The 22477-nt window shown below is 37.7% G+C and overlaps 1 protein-coding gene across 1 annotated transcript; it reads left to right on the top strand.

The window, feature by feature from the left end:
* Nucleotides 1-10278: 10278 nt before the first annotated feature.
* On the top strand, nucleotides 10279-19592 carry LOC311207972 (potassium channel, subfamily K, member 16-like; the record flags this gene model as incomplete). Its single annotated transcript, XM_084284368.1, has 5 exons — nucleotides 10279-10491; nucleotides 14512-14626; nucleotides 15165-15331; nucleotides 17817-17982; nucleotides 19369-19592. 5 exons carry the CDS (start codon nucleotides 10279-10281, stop codon nucleotides 19590-19592), a joined length of 885 nt encoding a protein of 294 aa, XP_084140494.1.
* Between the last annotated feature and the right edge of the window lie 2885 nt (nucleotides 19593-22477).

Below are 22477 nucleotides of genomic sequence, written 5' to 3'. Positions count from 1 at the left end.
GCCCCCTTACACTCATCCAAAGCAAACACTTAACACACTTAGGCTTTGGGTTCCCTTTTGTCTTTATTTAGAAAAGCTGTTGTCAAGTTTCTTCTGCAAATGAAATTAAGTTGAATTTATAGGCAGCTCACCAGAAGTAGGTTAGAGATAAGTGTCTTACAACAAACATTTCAGGCCTTTAGAGCGTCCAGATCTGATCCATTTTGTATACAGCAATCTATCAAGCACATCTTGTCCTGTGATCATCTATCTCCTAAATCATACCATATCAGGAACATCTCTCTCAAATGCCTTTTCCATCCTGCTTGCTTTTCAGCCACAGGCTATTACCTAACAACATACATCAGTTTCAGAAGGGACTAGGCATTATCAACATTGACAACTATCTGGCCTGAAGTCATGAATAGTATTCTTGCAGAACAAAGGAGGGTCAACACTTTTAAAATCCTTCAGAAGTTCATTTAGACAAGATGGGCTACATCCTGGCCTAAGTAGATAACAATTAATGGAGTAGCATTTGCACAGTGCTTATTCTGACAATCCTGGTAGTGTAGAGCTGAATGGCTCAACCAGTCACTAAGCAGGGGGGGAAAGAGTAAAGAGGATTCATAAATATGACCTGCATATTACAAACGCTTGGGAACCTGATGTGTCATAGATATGAAACAGCTCAGCAGCAAGTTCTGAGAAGGATTTGGAGTCAATCTGGCAGATTAAAGGCTTCTTTTCCTGGACTGAAAGGATGACTTCCCAGATCTGAAAGATGGAGCATGAGCCATTGATCAAAAAGTTTGTTAATTTTGATGTAGCAAGATGAAGGGACCAGGACTGCTAAGGCAGTACTTTGCTGTTCAGCACCATGATGGAACCTGAGGATATTTATGAAGTTCTGAGGTAGCTTTTCTAACTGGTATACGAAAATGGTCTAAGTGACTGCCTCCACTACTCCCACATCTCTAATAGTGGTACATATTCCCTTTTGCCATGTGCACAGCCTGGCACAATGTATGGAGTAAAGGACATGACCGGGTAGAGTCCCCAAGGTTTCAGACTGCTCACCACTTTCTCCTCTGATCTTCCATGAAGTTAAAGGGACAAAACTTTCACATGGGGTGTATATAACTACAAGACTTATTGCTTCATCTCAAGCAAGCTTCTGAGCTTGCTCAAATACTGCTTAACTGGCTCTTCTTGGCTATTCTTTCTGTCTGTCATCACTTCACTCTTCCTTGACCTGTTTCTAGACTCCTAGACTAAAAGGAGAAGAGAGTAACAATAACTTTTTTAGGGTTGTGTACAACAAGAAATTTCCAATAATAGTTGTATCAAAAACAAATGAGAACTTAAGGGTTGTACTTTTTTTTTTTTTTTTTTTCCCTGGTGAGGTGGGGATGGAGACTTGGTTTTGTTTATAATATATATATATAAGAGGTAAAGTACAGATAAGTAGGGAGGAAGAGTAGAAGAAGAGTGAATACAGTGGGGGGGGGGGGAGTATTATTTATCTCAAACAGAACTTTTCCTCAATAAACCTCAAACATCTACAAGATAAAACAAAGAAATCATTGTGCCAGAGCCACTAAGTTCAGTCAGACAGCTTTGTACAGAAGCTGTGTGCTGACTCCTAGTCCAACTCTCTGCAGCTGAGCTGTTCAATAAGAATTTCTGCATTAACATGCAAATGTATGTACTCCTTGCATGATTATTACACACAGTGCCATGTAGGAAACAAAGTGAGAAGGCATAAATTCAGCCAAACCAAAGTCCACTAGGTCTAAAAAATGTTGACATATTGCTCTTTCCTTTGCTCTTCCTTTATTGATCCTGACTCTTACAAACAGTTACATCAGTATCTTAGAAGCAAACTGAGGGCCCCACTTTGCATTAGCTGAAAAAAGAAATAAATAAAAGAGGATAAATGTGTGCAGAAGCCAATGGAGTTGAAAATACGTTTCACAAACAGAAAGCATGGGAATGCTCAATATCCTTAGTGACAGTAATGTAAAGGAGATAATGAGAGGCCTCAGGGAAGATTAGCTCAGTTTGTAGTTTGTTACCATTTGTTTTCTAACCAGAGATGAAAGCAGGTACATTCACAGGGGCTTGCTGAGATTGGCAAAGCATTGTAACAACAAAATTGGAAAGTTTTTTAGAAAGGAGTACTCTGAAAATATATGATTTTTTTTTGCCTTGTTCTGTCTTGAAGTAGAGAAATGAAAATGCAGAAGAGTAGATGGTTTTGTTTTTTGTTGTTGTTTGTTTTGTTTTATTTTGCTTTAAAAGTTTTAAAAGTTTAAAACTTAAAAAGTTTTTAAATACCTTATTTTTCCTTTCTTTTGTTTTGCTTTTGCGAAGTTCTTTTTAAAACTGATAACACATCCTGTGATATAATCTAAAGTATTCTTTATCTCCTTTCAGGCTTGGGGAACAAATGAAGTTCTTGTTGCAGTCCACAATTTCCTTTTAGAATCTGTTAGACCTTTATTATTTACCTTCCTTTTCAGTTTAGAAACAGGTACAAATGACTACTTTGGATGTACAGATTTAACTGGTAAGAAAGTGAGTAGGAGTGACTTATATTTGACAGTGAAATCCATTTCTCAAGGGAATTATATTAGAAAATTTGCACTCAGTATCTTCAGCTTGCATTAAAATTAAGCAAAACTAAAAAAACTGATCATGAGTTTGCTGAATATTTCTGTTTATTGGGAATTTATTATCAGTTTTCTAAATACTAAAATTATCTAATATGTTAATGCTTTCTAAAAGTTAAAATTATCTAATAAGAACATTACATCTTTAGTCTGGAGAACTTTTATTGTTGCAGATGGATTGGTATTTTTCTCCTTTGTGTACTGGAAACTTGAGAAGAAATTCAGGTGAAATTGATCTGTTTTCTCTCTGGATTTGCATAAAGCTTTGTTGCTTACATCTAGTTGGCATCTAGAGATGTCTGCAAAAATAGTAGTAACAAAATCCTACAAAATTCCTTTGGGACCTTCTTCTGATTTTTATTTTTTCCCCAATAAATAATAATTTTCACATCAGATTATTAAAATACTTATATTAAAATACCGATATTGTACTTTAATATGAAAATTCATTTTTATTGGAAATAAATTCTACATTTTAAAATTTCCAAAATGGTTTTCTTCCATTTGAATACACTAAATGTTATTCATAATATAAACCTTCTTAAAATATCTAGATTTCAGACTAAACAGTGATACTTGATGGGTTTTTAGCAAAAATGAACAAATAATTGTACATAAAAAATTGTACAAATAAATAGTTGTACAAATAAAACATAATGAGATAAGATGTGAAAATCTAAGTTCATTTATATATTGTATACAACATAACTTCACTATTGACTCAATATTACTTTATCACATAATACCTGGTTATGCAATAACTTATTTTACTCTTCAGGCCAAAACAAGTCCAAAGATGCAATGCAAAACAGAGTCAATTTTTCTGAGATATACATACTTTCAGATTGAAACTGATGTTTTTCATGCTATCAATAAGCTTACAGTCACCCATTTGGAAGGGGTTACCTTGATCATATAAAAACACAACAGTATGCTGGCAGAAGTCTCATATCAATCTTAAAGGTGTATGTCCTCAAGTTGCTGACACTGAATTCAGTGGCAAATTCAGTTACTAAGAAGTACATCATGAATTGAGGTGTTCAAACCTACAGAAGATATCCATCAAATTAACAACTAAGATGAAATCAATAAAGAAATGCTGAAGTTATACTTTTTTCTGCATTTTAATTTTCTGTAAAAATAAGCACATCTACCACATAAATTGGTAAACTTTATGCAGCCTGTACGATATACAAGGTGAGATGAAAGTCAGATCTACTGTTGCTTTGAGAAAAGAAGAGAGAGTTGAGGATTTGATCTTCCAGTTTCATATGTCTGCTTTGCTGGAGATTTTATTATACTGCCCAAATTCTGCCAGGAACTTTGTCTTTATTTTTCTTCTTCACAGGTCATTCTATTATATATACACGTTCCATTATATATATACTGAATTCATTTTCATATAGCTTCATTAAGGACCACCATCCTGCCTCCATCTACCCCAACAAACTAAAGAAGAACCAACCAGAGGTCCCAAACCATTGCTGGGCGAAGTAGCTGTCTTTTCCCCATTTCAGTAAAATCTCCATTACAGTGAATTTATTTGGAGGTGGCCAAAAGAGTGTTACTGGTACAACAGCTCATTTAGTTTGACATTGAAGCATTTCCAAGAGCTTTCAGTAACTGGTTAAGAGAATGATCTCAGTATTATCCTCATATGACCAATGTTATACTGCTGTTTCTTGATTATTACATATACAGTCTTTTGTTCTCAGTTTGCCACACCTAACATGTTTTCTCACCTGTATTTTTTTGTTTGGTAGTGGGTTTTTTTACAACATTTTAAAATCAATATGAAATTTAATCACTATCAGCAAAGTCATGCCTGATTTGCAGAGAGATTGCAATGCCTGATTTTGCTCTGAGATTAAGACTATATACGTAAATATAAAATAAGAGCTTCAGCAAGAATGCATCCAAAATAGAAAACATAATAATAGAAAATAATATAAATAAATACAAATGCAGAAACCTTTTATTGCTTCTTTTGTATATTTTCATGGTATCCTGTGGAAAGAAAAGTTTGTTGATTCATACGTAATAGTCTTAAGAAATAAAGTATACATTTAAAAAAAAAAAAAAACTTCTACCTTCTACTCTGCAAAGGTTATCTTTTAGGTCCATAAGAAGATTCAGGTTGGAAGGGAAATCACAAGGTCTTTAATCTCATATCTTGCTAAAAGCATCATCAGCTATGACAGCAAACTAATCTTTTGAAGGCTTTGTTCATTCTGAACTTGAAAACCTCCAAGGATGGACACTGCACAACCTTTCTAAGCAATCTATTTCAATGCTTGACCTCACCACAATAAATAAATAAATAAAATAAAATAAAATAAAATAAAATAAAATAAAATAAAATAAAATAAAATAAAATAAAATAAATCCTTATGTCCAGGCTGAACTTGTATTATTTAAAGTAATGGCTGTTGTCTCTCTGCCTCCCATTATGCCATGCTGTGAGAAGTCTGGCTCCATCTTCTTGATGGCCTTATAGCTGTCAGAAGGCAACTGGTTTCCCCTACAAGTCCTTTTTGTCCTTTTCTCTTCATGAAAGAATTCATTGCTTCAAGAAAGTCACAAAGTATAGAGATACTCATACATGGCTGACTCCTGTCTATTCACAGTGATATCTAGTTGCTGGTTGTTTAAATGTTTATACGGTAAATACAACATATTATCTCCAACCAGTCTTGTTTGTGGAAATATCTCGGGGCAGTAGTGGTACAGTGCTGGATGTCATACAGATACTTCCAGGATTAATTAATGCCAGACATTGTGGTTCATCTCATTTCTCATTTCAGGGCATTTTCAATCTTTCCATATGGTTTATTATAGGAGAAGATAGACATCCACTGACATCTCCTACAACAACATAGTTTCTGGGAGGGACAGGTTATGATGTAGATTTATCATGAAGGCTAAAGGGCCTGCTCTCATTCATGCTGAATCTGCCAGGAATATATGCCCAGCCAGGTGCCATATTAGTGAAACCCTTGAGCTCACCAGCTTTGAGAAAATGACATAACCTTATGTTGAGTTTATTTTGCTTGGAAGATGGACGCACCCAATTCAATCTCCTGTTTTCACTTCTGTATTTGTTATGAAAGAGGCTTTGAAGTGGAATAATGAGGTTCACACACATTAACAGGGTAAGTATATATTGTAATATCTTCCCATGGAGAGGGTTTATTGGTTTGATAAATTATAAGATGCAAGTGTTTTATGTTAGTAGTATAAATTCAGAGCACTTCATCAGAATTAAGTGTTAAGATCTTGTAAATGCAACCTGTACCAAATATCAATCTGGTGAAATGATGTCAATAAGATGAAAATCTGGGAATGCCTTGCTAGATATAGCTTTTTTAGTAGCTCTGTACAGAATTTGTTTGTCTTTTCAAAGTTCATTGTTAATAACCACAATAATTGTACTTCTATTTTTAGGTTATTTCATAGTAATCACTTTTATTGTTGTTTAAATCAATGTTAAATGATCTTCTGATATTATTTTCTGTTTCACTTCCTGTAATGTTTGCTTTGAAACCTCACCAATAAGGCAACCTTTATCTGAAAATGCTCCACGTTTTCACCTATGTGAATGTAAATCAGTAAGTCAAAATTGCTGGCTTAAATTTGGAGTGGGAACAAAATCAGAAGCAGAAACTTGCCAGATGGCAGTGACATGCCTGAAGAAATGCACTAAATTACTGCTATTTATATTGAACATGGTTCTAAATAACTTCCTTAACACTTGTCATAAATCATTCAAGGAGCAAGGCTAATTCAAAACAATTCAGTATTTCCATGTATGAGTTGTTCAAGCTGTAACGCATAATCTGAAGAAGAATGGGTCCCTGGATCTTTGCATCCAGTTTGTCATCTAGTTCTGTTCAGAGAAGCTTCTTCCAGGAAAACTAGTCCTAAAGTCATCCTTCATCAGATTTTTGATAATAACAGAATCAACCAAGGTATCTTTCAAACACTGAATTGCTTATTTTAGAAAAGCTTATTTGTATCTATGTAAATTATTCTCCTATTGATCACAATGGCATTTTTTTCTGGATTTTGAAACATAGAGTGAGGAAACTATGTCTTTTATTTTAGGCCTAATTTTATTTATTATCTGTACGTGTTTAAGAATTGCTAGGGACTGTAACAACAATAGGTCAAGTAATCAGAGAACTCTGAATCCTTTGATTTGCTCCATGTGATATATATAAGGTCATTCATGACCTTGACTGTAGACCAGGGTGTCATTTTGGTACCTGTCCTTTCCAGAGGGCTCGGATTTTCTCTGGGGAAAGTCAGATCCTACAGAGACAGTCATCTATTACAATAGCATTGAGGGAGGAAGATAAGAAAACTGAAGGACTAATCAAGGAGGTCACATTCAGATCTGGATTCAAAATACATTTTGTGAGAATTCATTCCATAGCTTTGAGACTAAATGCACTCTTGTGCTTAGCATCGGCAGGGAGCGCTGGAACAGTAGGACCTTTGAGTAACAGTCAACTTCCAAGTTTAGCTACAGTCAAGAACATTTTTTTTTCTGTCATGATTTTTTTTTCTAAAGTTTGCGGACTTAGTTTTTACTTATTTTTAATCAGAAGACTATTATAGAACCATAAGAGAAATTAGATTAGGTACAGTGCTTTGCCATCCCATCATCAATAGGGATCTGCTAATACTATTACTTTGTTATAGTGTTTATTAGTCTTTCTACCTGGAAGCCAAATTTCATTTCCAATGTGGTAAGGCATGCTGAGCTCTCTCTTCTGGATTTAGAACTCACTCAGAAACTGAGTTTTCTCTTTAATTCCAATTTTATATATTTGAGTTTCTTTTTACCTGCAACAAGACATAACTTCTGGGCTATTGCACAGAATCTCGTTTTATTCCAATGTGGTAACCTAAAATTAGGAAGAAAGAAAAAAAAAATTTTTTTTGCAGACAGAATATTGATGATTTCCATAACTTGAAATCTACAGGTACATATTTCTTTAGCTTTTCAGTAGGAATAAATATGGCAACATCAGTGCCTTACAGAGTGTTACTTTTCACATTTTCAGAACATGCTATTCTATTCTTTTCACCTCTTTGGAACTGTGCAAGTTTGTGAAAATACTTTCTTAAACATGTGCTCATGATTTTGTGCTTGCACTTATCTGTATGGTCATTCAGCTATGAAGTTGTTCATCTCTAACTGTATGTTTACTCTTCAGTTTCTAGTGCACATGTAATTGATTTTTTATTTTTATTTTTTGCTTCTGTCTGCAGAAGCAGAGCTTTCTACATCATCTCCAGGACACATCTTATCACATATTCCATGTGTCTTTCAAGTTCTCTCCAGCTGTTTATTTCCCATTAATTGATTCTTATTTTTTTAAGTGCTTTTCAAATAGTCATGGTAAAGATGAGAACACGCCCTCTGAAAGCTTATTAGAAATCATTTCATTTGTCCAACACTGCTAATGTTGAGATACTTCAAGTAGGAATATCTAAACTTCTGTAATTAGCAGTAAGCAAAATTTGAAAATTTTAGTGACTTAATTTCCAAAGCTTTCAGAAAATTAAGATCATAAAACTAAGTCTAGGTAGACTTTTTTATTAAGGCATAATAATTTAGACTTCTAAGTGTGGCAGCTAGAATGCTTTATTGGACTGAACTGAATAGAGCAGAAGGGGACATAAAAAAGGTTCAGTGCTTTATTTGATCATTAATAACTGAATAGTTTAATACCTTTAATTGTGAAATCTACTTCAACTGTGGGAATCTGTCTCAGCCCAGCTACATGCATATGTTTGCATCCATTCCAGAAAACCAGTAGGCTAGCATTCTCTTGGACTGGCAGAAGTAGGTCTTTCAAACTGTAACACAACAAACATCTGGATCTCTCACCAGAGACAGCCCTGCTAGTCTTATAGGCAGTTGTGCAACATCCCAGGCTCATTTACCCATAATATTTCACAAGGCATGGAACAACAAGCTGTACCTTTTAATTATGGAAGACAGTATCTAGTTATTGCTAGATACTCCAGATGTAAAATTGCCAGTTGTCCTCAGCACAGGCTATGAGAAGGTCTTCCATCAGTGATAAGTAAATTGGATATCTCAGTTGCATCAGAGCAGTTTGGTTCATAATGTTGTGCTTGGCAATATCGATGCAACTGTAACTTCTAGCTACCGTGTGTCAGTTCAGCTGAAAAATCCATGCCAGAACACCAAAGCTCTGCGTCCTTGCATTTTGCACGTCTCTATTGATTGTTTTCTGCCCCCAGTCACAGCAACAGAGTGGTCCCAAAGTCCAAGATGTTCTTCTTGGAATTTTCCACAATACTCTTTGCTTCCCACAGTGCCAAGAGGTCTTCTGTTGCCAATCAGTCATCCTCTTCTGGGTGGGGGCTGGCTGCAGGCTAGGAGCACAGTTCAAGTGGAAAGGGCAGGGATTTCCCTGATACAGATATGAAGGAAAATTTTTCATTGTTTTTCTCTGAGCACTACTTCTTGTTTGAAGGTAGGTGGAGAACAATTCTGAATACTAAGCAAAGGGGATATCTGTACCCAGAAGATTTTAATGGGAAAGAGTTGAACAAAATTGCAGCCCTAGCCACATGGCCTTCTAGCTCTGTGTGAGAGTTTTTTTTCAGAAGCAGTCAGGCATGGATGACTCTAGCCATAAGGGTCTTCCTACAGAAAAATATGCAAGTCCTGCTCATTTTCAGTGTGTGATGATCATCGATGCTCCCAGGAGTGAGTCTCTGATACTTTTTTAGCTAACGATTAACCTGAAGCTCTCCTTCTCCCCTATGCATTTGGACATAAAAGGACAATACAGAGACTGAAAGCAGCAGGCATGAGTGATTCCTTCTCTAACTGTGTGGACTAAGGGGTGTTGAAGTGTGGAATCATCTGACAAAGAGTCCAGGACCAGCAGGCAAGGCAGTGAGGGGCCAATCTTTTTCTGATTAAGAAAGAAAGAGAAGTTCTGTCTTGGGACCAGGCTGAATTCAGGATGTTTGTGAGCTTCATCACGCTGCTTTCACTGGTACCAGCAATGTCTGTATGGTACAGACGGCAGCTATTGACTTTTCCATTTATTCAGCTCCATAGTCTTCTTAGTTCTGGGGAGTCTGTTGTAATTAGAGAGTTTATAGTGTTTTCTTGTACAGATGTCTAGCCTTTAGAGTAAGGCTTTACTTGTGAAGATTTTCAGAGTCTACTCGTAGGACATTCATATGACCCTGGGTAAGTCATTAAGCTAGTTCTATTTCATCTTCCCAGCCTGCAAAACAGTACCTATCTCAGAGGGTTTGGGTCAGGCTTGATTAATTTCATTGAGATCTTTGGATAAAAATTGTTTTTGTAAGAGGAGAACACTATGATTCACATTCTTACTAAGCTATAAATGCTCTCCTTTTGTTCTGGATAGAGAAAGGATGTGGAGGGATAAAATTTACCTGTTAGTCTCATTTTGTATAGGCATGATACCCATGTTTTCTGTTAGAAAAATCTCTAGCACAGTTGCTGGGAACACCAGTGTGTGATTTAAGGGTGCCTGGGGTAGTGCAGATCTCGGAACAGTAACCTAGTAAGTAAGGAGCAGGGACTCACAGAAGCAGAAGCATGCCCTTCCTCACAGTACCCAACTGGCAGATCAGCTGGACTCCACTGCTGGTACTGGGGTATCTCTTTTATCTCCTCCTCGGTGCTATGGTGTTCCAGCTGCTGGAGAAGCAGGCAGAGACTCACTCTCGGGACCAGTTCCAGTTGGAAAAGCTCAAGTTCCTGCAGAACTACACATGCTTGGATAGGCAAGCCCTGGAGCAGTTCGTACAGGTAAGAGGAACAGACTCCCGTGATTTGGGCTCAAGCATTATTTTTGTTAGAAGCAATTATACTGTTTTGGCCAAACATGATCTGCTAAACACGACATTGGAAGACTAACTGTACAAGAGAAAGGCAATGGTTTCTCAAGCCCCTTCCCATACCACTTTATTTTGATCCATTCTTGAACATCCAAAAGATGCAAAACCACTAATGAACCTTTATGTTACCTTATAGTACCTTCAGCTTCATGGTTTGTAGCTCCCACAGGAATTACTGCATGGAAATTATGCATGGGGACAAAAACCTTACAAGAAGTAGGTTGCCCTGCCAAGGTACTTCAGCCCAAACCTGCACAGATTCTGCCCTTCTTTTCTACCAGAAATCATCTATTGCACTTGAAAGGCAGTCCTGCACTTCCAGGCCTCTAAACAAAAGATGAGCTCAGCCATCATAATCTGTGTCATTTATCATTTATAATAAGTGCTAAAGAGCTCTTATTCAATATGAGTTGTCTATTAATGACATCTTCAATTACATTTTAATCTATTACTCAAAACAGGTTGGAGATTAATTACAAGCCCTCACATGGTATTACTTATGGACAAATCCTGTCATTTTAGTATTGTAAGAACTGGGCAAAAATCCTTGAATTATTACTTTATTCATGCTCAAAATTTCTCCAGACACAGACCTGGGTGCCTAAATGGTTTGAACTCTTTCTCTCAGGTCATTAAAGCTGACAGAAACACTGAACAGGATGCAAGACTGCACTTTGAATCAGAGGATTTCCACCAAGGCACATGCTTCAGATCAACATTAAAACCTATATTCTATAAATGGGTGTAAGCACACAGTGAAGTTCAGATCAAAAAGGGAACAGAAGGTGCCTGAACTCTGTCTACAAGGACAATGCTTTGATGATGACTAATACTTTGACATGTTTCTTGTGGAACATTTGGCTTTGTCCAGGAAATGACTGGAGTTTTCAAGAGTTTACATACCTAAAAAGTCTGCTTTTTTTTCAGCTCAGCTACACCAGTTAGTGCTATTACCTGCCTTTCCCTTTGTCCTGTGGTAATGACAGTAGAAAAGACCCTGAATCTCATTCTAAACCAAACTGGGATAATTTATAGGGTTAAAAGGCTTAGTTAAATCTCTAGTACCCTACAAACCTTAGATGGGGTTCATAGATGCCCAGATCCTCCTCTCTGGCTCCCGTGGATCTTCCTTAGACTGCTGGGTCTCAGACAATCACATTTTGCTGCCTCTCAGCTGAGTTAGATACAATTTCACACATCAGCTGTTCCAAACAAAACCGGTTGAGGGCACCAAATTATCAGCTACAATGCACCAAGCTTCAGAGTACTCAACAATAGTCTTCTGCCTATAAATGACTCATGTCATTTATAACCCCTGTTAAGAAATCAGTCCAGCTCTTACAAATAGTAGGGAATAAAATTCTTTTCAAATGAAATTTCTTACTCTAAAACTAGTGCAGGGAAGCCATTGTCTCACTGTACATTTTATCTATATGGTTAAGGAGGCCAGTTCATAATGTCAGAAATTCCAGCCTAAAAAGTGACAGTATTCATATTGTGGTTAGAGATAGCCACTAGATTCAGTCCAGTCTGCTGACGAATTTGTACTTCCTTATTTCCAGGTTTTTTAAACCTAAATCCTGGAATCTGAGAATCAACCCAAGTTTTCTATTTCCATATCCATTATCACTAGTAATAGATTTACCACTTATAATTCATTAACTTTTTAGTCAATTTTGCATGAAGCAAATTCTTGCCATTCCATGTGCATAAACTACATTGGCTTTGCTAGGCTAAAACTGTCTAGTTGAGGGGTGACCCTGAGCTGGAGCTCCAAAGCTGAACAACCTGGAACTTCGGGAGAGTGCAAATAGAAGCACTGCAATCTAATATGTCTCTGGTAATCATACTTTGGTCAGGAAATTATGCCATGCTTACAGCATAACCAAAAAGCAGATCCACTGAGTGAGGAGGTACCTCTTTTAAGTCCTTGTTTTGATTATGACAGTACTTTTCCAACCCTAAAGCATCTGGTATAAATATTGGCCAAGAGGGCTAACTCCTGGTCTATGACCGCAAGTGGCTCCAGTGTGCACTGGGAGGGGGACAGGTGCTGAAGTGGCAGCTCTTACTCTCTCTGCATTCTAGCTCTATGCAGGTTTCATCTTGTTACTGTGAATTCTAGCACATTGCTTTTACTTACTGGCTAATTCTGCTCCCAAAAGCAACAGCTAATGCTCGTCAACCATTGAGCAGTTTCTCTGTTCTCACTGCAGCCCTAACCGGTACCTGAGTTGTAGACAAAAAGGAGCTAGGAGCCATTACAACTGCCCCACACCAATGTGCTTGTTTAGGAACGGTCCACCCTGGCACCAGTCTGCCCTCTTTTTCTTGGAGTTGTGCTTAAAAGCAACTGTCATACTAAGAAGTCTGGCCTTGTCAAACTGTGTCTGGAGTGTTCAACATTTAATACTGCCTCACAGTTTTATGATGGCTTTTGTGATGTGGATGAAGCTCCTCTGAACACATGCACATTGAAATAGATATAACAGAGGTGCTCCTTACAGGAATGAATTGACCTGTGATCACTTTAGACGTTTCAAATGACTCACACTTCAGGAGTTTCTGTGTGTTCCTTCTAAGTATCAAATAAGATGGTAAAATCTAGATGATTTAATGTGTCAAATTCTTCACATTCTGAAACCAGGCCTTTAATGGAACAGTTCTTTGTCATATTGAAAATAAATTATCCTGGCTCTTCAATCATGAGATCACATATGACGATGCCTAGCTGGCCTATCTGATGGACTTGAACAATGCTGTGGGATTTGTTAATGAAGAATAACATTGGCTATTAAACTTAGGATGCCTAATCCACCAGCACAGATAATAGAAGCTAATATTGCCAAACCAATGCAAAATCAGTTACCTTGTCATAGATATGTTCATCAGATAAGCAATCTTTCTGTCAGTAGTCAATATATGAATCAAGAAAGAACATCTTCTTTGGTCTAATGCTCATGGAACCATCTAAGGCTGGAGCTGCTGTTGAATTCTGTTCATGTCCTGCTTCATAAAACAGTCCATGGAAGCAAGAGCGTGAATTCACAAGTCCTTCAGGCATTTGGCAAAATGATGAAGTCTGTGAGCTGGACTTCAAAATTGGTATGTAACAAACAAGGAGATTCTTGAAACTCCAGCCCCTAAACAGAAGGCTCCTGTTTCATACAGAGTATTCTCAGGGAGAACAAAGGAACACCTTCTTCACTAAGGCACCTAGTAAGATACTTGATAGACACATAGGAGCTGGATCTTTATTGGCACATAGTAGTTTTATTATCTGGTAAGAGCTATCTGAAATGGCAAAGAGTATTTCATTAGCTAATCTCCAAATCAGGAGAAGCCTGGTATCGACTGAAAATTGGCTGGGAAGCCATAGTCAAAAAAGTAATTCACCCTCACTAGTACTTACCTGCTGGAAACAGAAATGAGCATGCTTCCCATGCCCTTTCCCTCAAGTACAAGCGTTAATTTACATGTGCCAAAATTTAAAATTGGAGTGCAATGACTATGCTACGAAGGAAAGAAGAGAAACTGTATATTTTATGGCATAACTTCACTTAAATCCCAGTTTGATTACTCTGGGGACACCCTCCATTCCCCTCCCCTCAGCCTTCAAGTAGTTGTGGAACCAATCCTACTTCAATGGCCAGATCTCCAGTGATAAGAGAAGAGTTCAAGTTCCTGGCCAGATCCCTTTCAGTGTTTTACTCTGTCAGCATAAGACCTCTCTCAGGTCATTTTAGTCAATTATCTGCACCATTTATTGCTCTGTTTGCTCAAGACGGAAAGCAGCATTTGCTTCTCTGTTGTTGTTTTGTTTGTTTGCTTGTTTGTTTTTGTTTTGTTTTGTTTTTTGTTTTCCTGACATTTTTCCTGATCTGTTCTAATGTGTTGCTCATCTTTGCTCCTTCAACCTCTTTTGCCTTAGGTCCTCATGGAAGCATGGGAAAAAGGGGTCAGCCCAGAAGGAAACTCTACAAATCCCAGTAACTGGGACTTCAGCAACTCCTTCTTTTTTGCAGGAACTGTTGTCACCACTATAGGTGAGGAACACTTTTTCTCTTGTAAGTTGGGGGTTCCTCCAGCTGTTCTGTAAAACCCCCAGAAAAATAAAATTGGTGGACAGAATACACCTATAAGACAAACTTGATTACTGTGGATTATATTTTCTTACCAGTTTTAAATTATACCTGTTATGCTTGTTTATCCAACATATTACACCTGTAAAAACAGCCAAGTACCTCTTTGGTACAGGCAATATGATATTGTACATGCAGAACACCTCCTGAGTGCTTTAAAGCACTCAGTTGCACTTACTACAAAATCAGAGACTTAAAGAAAGTCGCTGTAGTTGCTAAGAGTAGTATTTTCCTTGTTAAACGTTCTGTTAGTAGTAACGAATGCACAGGGGTCTATCATAAGCTATGGCAATTTGTAGGCAGATTTCATTGTGGAGAATCACAGGCCTCCAGGTCCCTGAAGCTTAATAGAAGCAAGCTTCCAAGCCTAGGAAATTGCCATGATGGCCTGCAGCCTTTCTGTGAAGTCTTTTGATATAGCTGTTTTCTTTTTTTGTTCCAGGTTATGGTAACCGGTCCCCCAGCACTGTGGCTGGACAAGTCTTCTGTGTGTTTTATGCCTTATTTGGGGTTCCGCTCAACCTGGCCTTCCTTAATCAGTTGGGGAAAGGCCTCAATGCTCATCTGATGATGCTGGAAAGATGGGTACAAAAGCCAGGCCGTGCCCAGGTACAGCATGAATCAATCTATCTTTTTTTTCCACTGTTTCAAAACTAATAAAAACTGTTTTCTTAGATAGTAGTAAGGCTGCTAGACTGGGTTTCCTGGAGAGTGCTTACATCTTTTTGAACTGCAGCAATTACACTGCCCTCTATATCAGAAAATTGATATACTATATTTATATATGATAGCTTTAAAGTAATTTGCTTTTGCCTGAGAGACTCCAGATTTGCCTTTTTAGACCCTGATTCAGCAAAACTGTTAAGCAAGCGTGGCCTCAATTTTGAGCCGGGTCTTTAATTTGTGGTGACTTTAGCAGAAAACATCCACATACATGCATTGCTGAATCAAGCTGTTATTATCTAGCCTATGCTGGTATCTATCTCAGAATCTAGGCCTGCATTGTGCAAAGACAAACTATTTTTATTGGCCTGCTAATCTGGCTGAATTACCTTCCCTGATTGTGCCAGTAATTTAGCACTTCCTTCCTTTTTTTTTTTTTTTTTTTTTTTTTTTTTGAAATGTAAATAAATCGTCCTTCTCTTTAGCTATAGTTTATTGGTGAGTCACTGAACTAGTCCAGATGTATTGGAATAAGGGAAACACTGATAACATAAAATATGTGAAGATCAGTTGTAACAAAGTTAATGCAAGTTTCTGAGTAAAAGTTCAATGTATTGACCCCTTTAGATACCAAAAAGGGAGACTAGACATGTTAGATATGTTGAAACATTTCAGAGTTTCTACCTACACTGGGAAAGATTTTCTGGTGAAGTTATATAGGTATCATCAAATGCGAAGTTAATTTATATCAGCAGAAGTTCCTTAGCTAACTAACGTATGCCTGTTCCTCAGATACATGTAGCTCTTCCACCACAAGAACTTTTGGGCTACTATAGCTCTATTAGCTACATCTTTCCTGAAATTTTTAATGGCAATTCGGGGATGTGATTTTTTTTTATTTTTTTATTTTTTCACCTACACCTGAATCATCACTTCATTTTTGGCAGAACTCCTATGCTTTAAAGCTTTTTTTTAAAGATAAAACTTTGGACCTTTATCTGCTTCTTCACTACGAAAAGCCTCTCACAAGAAATTCTTTCATCTCCTTTTAACCACAGTTTAATTGTGCCTTGGGAAATTAATTAAAATCAATTCTTCCTCATTCCTGACTTACTTCCTCTACCTTATATGTTGGTACCAGAAAGCTCTTGAAAGCCAGGGTAAAAAGTAATATTGTGAATTTCAGTATAGAGTTTTATATGATCTTTATTATCTAGTTAAATGCTATCACACTTCTGGAATGAACTAAATGAGAACAGAAATCAACTATAACATGTCGATAAGTAATTCTCAAAATGCTTCATAAATGAGGTCAGGATTATTATACAGCTGGAGAGACATGGTACATAATGCAGAAGTGATTTGTCAAAGTCACCCAGTAGCCTCATGCCAAGTTTCCCTAGTTTCAGCTCAGCAAACTGTCTTATACGTGGGATAATACAAAATGAGGTAAAAAATAAATAAGTAAATAAAAGGATACCTGGATCTTCCGTTTTATAAACAAAGTGGTTTCGCTTTTCATCATGTCACAATAGACACATGCATAGAAAACCCTGCTCTTGTTTTCAATGCCCTTGAGGGCATTTTTAAACAATTGCAATGAGTTTGCATCAGACTATACAGCACTAGTCAAAAGTTCACCAGAGCCATGACTGTGTTCCCTGGCAACCCATGAGTTTCTGATCCTCAATCCTTAGATCAAACCACTGGGCCATTCCCCTGTCGCAACCCATCCGCAGACCTTTCTGCATATCTATCTGGTGCAGCCACATATGCTGTAACTTAGCTGGCCTTCACATTTCCCAAAAGGCAGTTTGTAATGAGAGACACAGATCTACCCCGTGCTGACAGAAAACAGTTCTGCTCTGAATGCTTCTAAGTTTAAAATAAAAGCAGGCAAACTGACTTCACTCAAATTTCATCCAAACATATTTTTGGCTGAGCTCTTGCAAGCCACTTTATAAATCTTTGGAAGCAGTCACAGTAAAGAGAATCCTAATTTGTTCTTGCCAATCTTTGTATCACGAGTTATGCAATACTTGGTGCTTTTCCTAAAAGACTGGATCCAAGTGATTACAAGAGCATCTCCATTTGAATGGAAATGAAAAGTGAGCATTTCATTCCTATGGTTGCTATAGTAATTCTGAAAATATAACTTGAGCGTACTTAAAAACTCATTGCAAAAGGCTTTAAAAAATCTTTTTTTTTTTTTTCCTAATTCTGAGACTGTTTTGGATTTGTGGTTAGGTACAATATCTATGTGCAGGATAAACAGCAGGGTCAGCCTGCAGTACACAGAAGCATTGCTTTATCCTTCCCTGTTTGGACATTGCTCCCAGCAGGAGCAGGTTTGTGATTAAGAGCAAAACAGCAATTTCCTCTAGACAGATGCTCAGTGTTATTTAGCTGCCATCTTCCCTTTATCTTTCAGGTAGTTCAAACACTGGCAGTGGCTGTCTTCCTGACTACAGGGACCTTGCTATTTCTGGTGTTCCCACCACTGGTTTTCAGTTACGTAGAGGGCTGGAGCTATGGAGAAGGCTTTTACTTCACCTTCATCACCCTAAGCACCATTGGATTTGGGGACTACGTAGTAGGTAATAATAAGGATGAACATGGGTAAATGTTACCTATCTGCCTGTATTCTCACCTCACTGGGAGGTTCTTTGCTGAGATTTGGTACTGTAGTATAAGCCTAAGTACAGAGAGCATAGATTCCACTATAAATATGGTATGAGAAAGAGAGCTGATTATAATGAGATGATTTATGACATGGGAATTTTTCTCTTGGCAGCTAAGCTGAGAGTCACTAAACTTATTTCATGTATGCCACTGAACAACAAATTTAACAGTGACTATGTTGAGGCTGGTATGAATGTGAACCACAAGTGACAGGTGGAATATAAATGAAATCTCATTGTCAATATTAAGCCTTTGAGCCATGCTCTCCTAATAGTGATTTGTTTCAGCAAGTGCCTACCATTCCCAGTACAAAATCTTGTCAGATATAAAATGCTGAGTACTTACAGTATGGATAATACTGCTAACAACCACAGGGACAGCTATGGAAAACAAAAACAAAAACAAACAAACAAAACAAAACAACAAAAAAAAACACTTGTCAGGGTATGTAGTCTGAAGCACAGAAATAGAAACATGTGAGGGGCTACCTTTCCATCTTCTTATTTGAATAAATGCTCTTAACACAGTACATATAGTATGCTTATTTAAAAACAAAATAACAACAAACAAACAAAAAGGATAAGTTACTTCATAAGGGGTAGTTCTCTTACCCTAGAAGTCATAACTATGTCCTGAAAGGAGAGAAAAACCCATCCCATCCTGACCATGGACACTATGGAACTTCACAATGACCTGTATGACAGAGACAAAATGAATGGCTGAAGTGTTGTTGTGCATCTGTATCAGCTGCACCAACTGCTCATTTTGTGGAAATACCAAATTAGGGGTTAAGATTTTCATAAACATTTACTTAAAATGGCTGTATTTCCCATATAATATTCTCCAAGTGATTTTGAGCCCTGGTTACCTGGTCACACTACAAAAAGAAATCACTATATCACTGAGGTTGTAAACCATACCTTCTGAAATCAGATGAGATCCCCTGCATGTCCCTTGAGTAAAATTTGGCTAATATGGATTCAACAGTGTGACTCCAAGACAGTGTTTGTATTTTGTAAGCAGCTGGGAACACTCGTTTTTTTTCAGACCTAATAACTGTAGATGTGGCTATTTTTATTATATCGCCTCAATTTCAGAGATTTGGTGCCAACTGTTCAAAGCTGAACCTGAAATTTGAAAAAAAAAATAAAATAAAATAATAATAATTGATAAAAAAATGTGCATAGATCACATGAACTTGGTAAACATACACATCTGTGGGGGAAAGGAGGGGAGGTTATGACTATATATGTTGTCCAAAGCAGTCAAAATTAATACGTGAAGTTTCCTGGATTTTTCAGGCACAAACCCCAACAAGCACTATATCCCACTATACAGGAGCCTAACTGCAATTTGGATTGTTTTTGGCTTGGCCTGGCTGGCCCTGGTCTTCAACGTGGGAGCTGACTTGATGGAAAAATTCCTTCAGCTGAAGTGGCACAAGCCGGACTTAAGCTTGGCAGAAGGAGACACAACCAAACTGGAAGATGAACCTGAGCAGCCTAGAATCCACATACCTACCTGAAAAAGGTACACAGAGAGAAGTCTTGAAAGAGCACCTTGCATCAGGGCATAAGCCAATTAAAACCTCGAGAGAAGTAGCACACAATAAAACTGTTCCAGGATTCATTTTGCACTTCTCACTCAACAATGGCACCTTCTACTGCAGTAAGCAATTCCTATCCTTTCTTTTTTCTATCAGAATTCAGTTCTCTTGGCCATTTGTATTCAAGAAATCCAGGGTGACTGCCTCCCACCTCCAATAAGAAGTGCTGTCATCAAGAAACGCCAGTGGAAAAAATAGGTACAGAAATCCTTCTTCATTTCCAAGCAGAAAGTAAACAAAGCCCCAGAGAAATATCAACAGCAATGGCCACCTGCTTAATGGCATCCATCCAATTAAGATTTATTTGATATCATCTGAAATTAGCAGCTTTTGTATAAAATGATAACATTTCTTTAGTTCCGGGGCTAAAATGTTTCTCTCAAATTTTATGTCTATCCAGCACTGTCTGGACTGTTACTATTCTGTTTATAGAGAACTGACAGATCAGAGCAGTCATTAACAAGTTCATTTCATAGCCACCCAAAACCAGCACTTTAAATCTCAATGCAAGCAGATTTCCTTATTTCCTGTCAGATTACAAATATTACTAGAGTCTGTAATTTGCTTTGGGCCAGTTTATTGAAAAACTACCACACCGTACAAGACTGATGCTATCCATTTACCTCTAAACAAGGCTGATAGGCTCTCGTGTTAAATCTTATCCTCAGTTATGCATTGCGCTGTAGCAGTGGAACAGGGAGTTTGACTTTATTGCAGTTATTGCAAGACAAAAGTAGCAGCAGCTGCCTCCAAAGAGGCAGAAAAGCCAAAGGAGGTCATCCAAACACCTTATAGCAGGCTTGTCACTGAGGCAGAAAGCTATAGTCACACTTTGTGTTTAAGTAAACCATAGAAACTTGATTAAACACTTATTCATTCACCCAGAGTACCATACTAGATTGTTTATAACCATCACTAACACATTCTGTGGATATGCTCGTAATTATGTACACACTGCTATTTGTTCAGTATGTTTGTAACTCGTATTAACCACCAACTAGTTCTTTTAAAACTCATTTAGAAGTGGAACTTTAATGTTAAAGTGTGAGTGAAATATGACTGGGCATGCAGACCAGCCCCAGGCTAATCTATGGCTGGCAGGCTACAGTAATATCAAATGTCAGCCTTTCAGCAGCTACTTTGATATTTCATTTTGGGGAAGTGTCCATAAAACATGTAAATACTTGTGTGTAAGTTACAAATCTCTTCACACATACTTTCTGTCCTAGACTTTGACTTCTAAGGAGAGTCCAACAGATGCTTGCTCTTGCATCTGACTTAGTTCTTGCTTGCTTTCTCTCTTTCTCTCTTTCTCTCTTTCTCTCTTTCTCTCTTTCTCTCTTTCTCTCTTTCTTTCTTTCTTTCTTTCTTTCTTTCTTTCTTTCTTTGGTGTTCATTGCTGACTCCTGCATAGTGCAGCCTGGCTGTCAAATCTGAAATGCTGGCATGTAAGAATGCCATCTGTAGTTTACTCATTAAAAAAATGAGCTTTCCAATGCTTATCCCAACTGAGATTTCCCTGATGCCTTATCCCTACCTACCTCACAGATTCTATCTCCTCGGTCTCTATGTTGATCTTTCTCAGTCATTCCCATGAATTTCTGCAACAATTTTCTTTGTAACTTCTGTCACTGACAACTCTGTCCTGTCTTGCTTTTTGGATCTTTGCAAACCTCCTGAGAAACATACACTTTCAGAATTCTTTTTTCTTCGACATAACATTTGTATATGCACTTCATAACATCATCACCATTGCTATACTCTGTACCTGTCTTGCGACAACACTGTAAGACATTCCTGGCCTGTTTGTATGAAAGACAAAGCTAAAGTTCTACTGAATTTATAACCAGTCAGTTTCCTTCACTTCACTTTTTCCATGCTGCCTTACTTTATTTAGTCACAGCCAGCCATAAAACATGCGGTAGTGTAAAGGTGATGATATAAACTGTTTTACACTATGTTGCATGCCATAAAAAGTGATAACAAGGTTTATGAGGGATAAAAAGCATGCATACACTACTTACTGACCAAGTGTTTGTTAAAATCTTTCTTACTTGACATCTGACCGCAGGGAGTTTGGGTTGCTTTTACCTCAGTCCACAAAATTATCCCTATATCTGATACTTATTTACAAAATAGCAGCACAGCAAGACTATCTTCTGAAATTTTTGCTCCTGCTGCTTTTAGTAAGGCTGACGGTAGCTGCAGCAGTTCTCAAGCTGCCTGCCAGAAGACTCAAAATAAACAAACAAAAAACTCAAATCAAACATATGGCCATGGTGGAAAAGAGAAGTGAAAGATACTGATGACCTCCCCTCTGTTATACAAGTAATAGAAATTTCTTGCTCACATTGTCAATTTTTCAGGATCCTAAGAAGATCCTAAAGGTCATACACATCTGTAATAAAGCTTATTTTGAGCTGCATACTGGCAGAACTGGTCTAGTTCTTTGCATGGACAAAGTGTTTCTTAGTACTCTTCCTCTAACAAAAAGGTGGTCAACAATTATCAACTGACCAGCTAAGAAAATAAATGTGGAAGAATTGTGCGGTCATGACAGCTTACAAGGAGCCAGAGAAGTGCACGAAGGGACTCTTAATAGCATGTTTTACCAGTGCAACCCTGCGCAGAATGGAGCCCACACAACCAGCTACAAGATGCTCAGCCAGGCTATGCAGAAGACAGCACTTCTGAAGGACGTGAACCCAGCTCTGCAGCCTCTGGCAGGAGCACTGTCCCAGAAGTGTCTACATCCCATCTGTGAAGTGGAGAAGCAGCATGTTGTCCTGAGCAGCTGTCATGAG

This window comes from Netta rufina (assembly GCF_964035555.1).
Source record: "Netta rufina genome assembly, chromosome: 3".
NCBI classification, from domain to species: Eukaryota; Metazoa; Chordata; class Aves; order Anseriformes; family Anatidae; genus Netta; species Netta rufina.
This window is presented reverse-complemented; position numbering and strand designations above follow the sequence as displayed.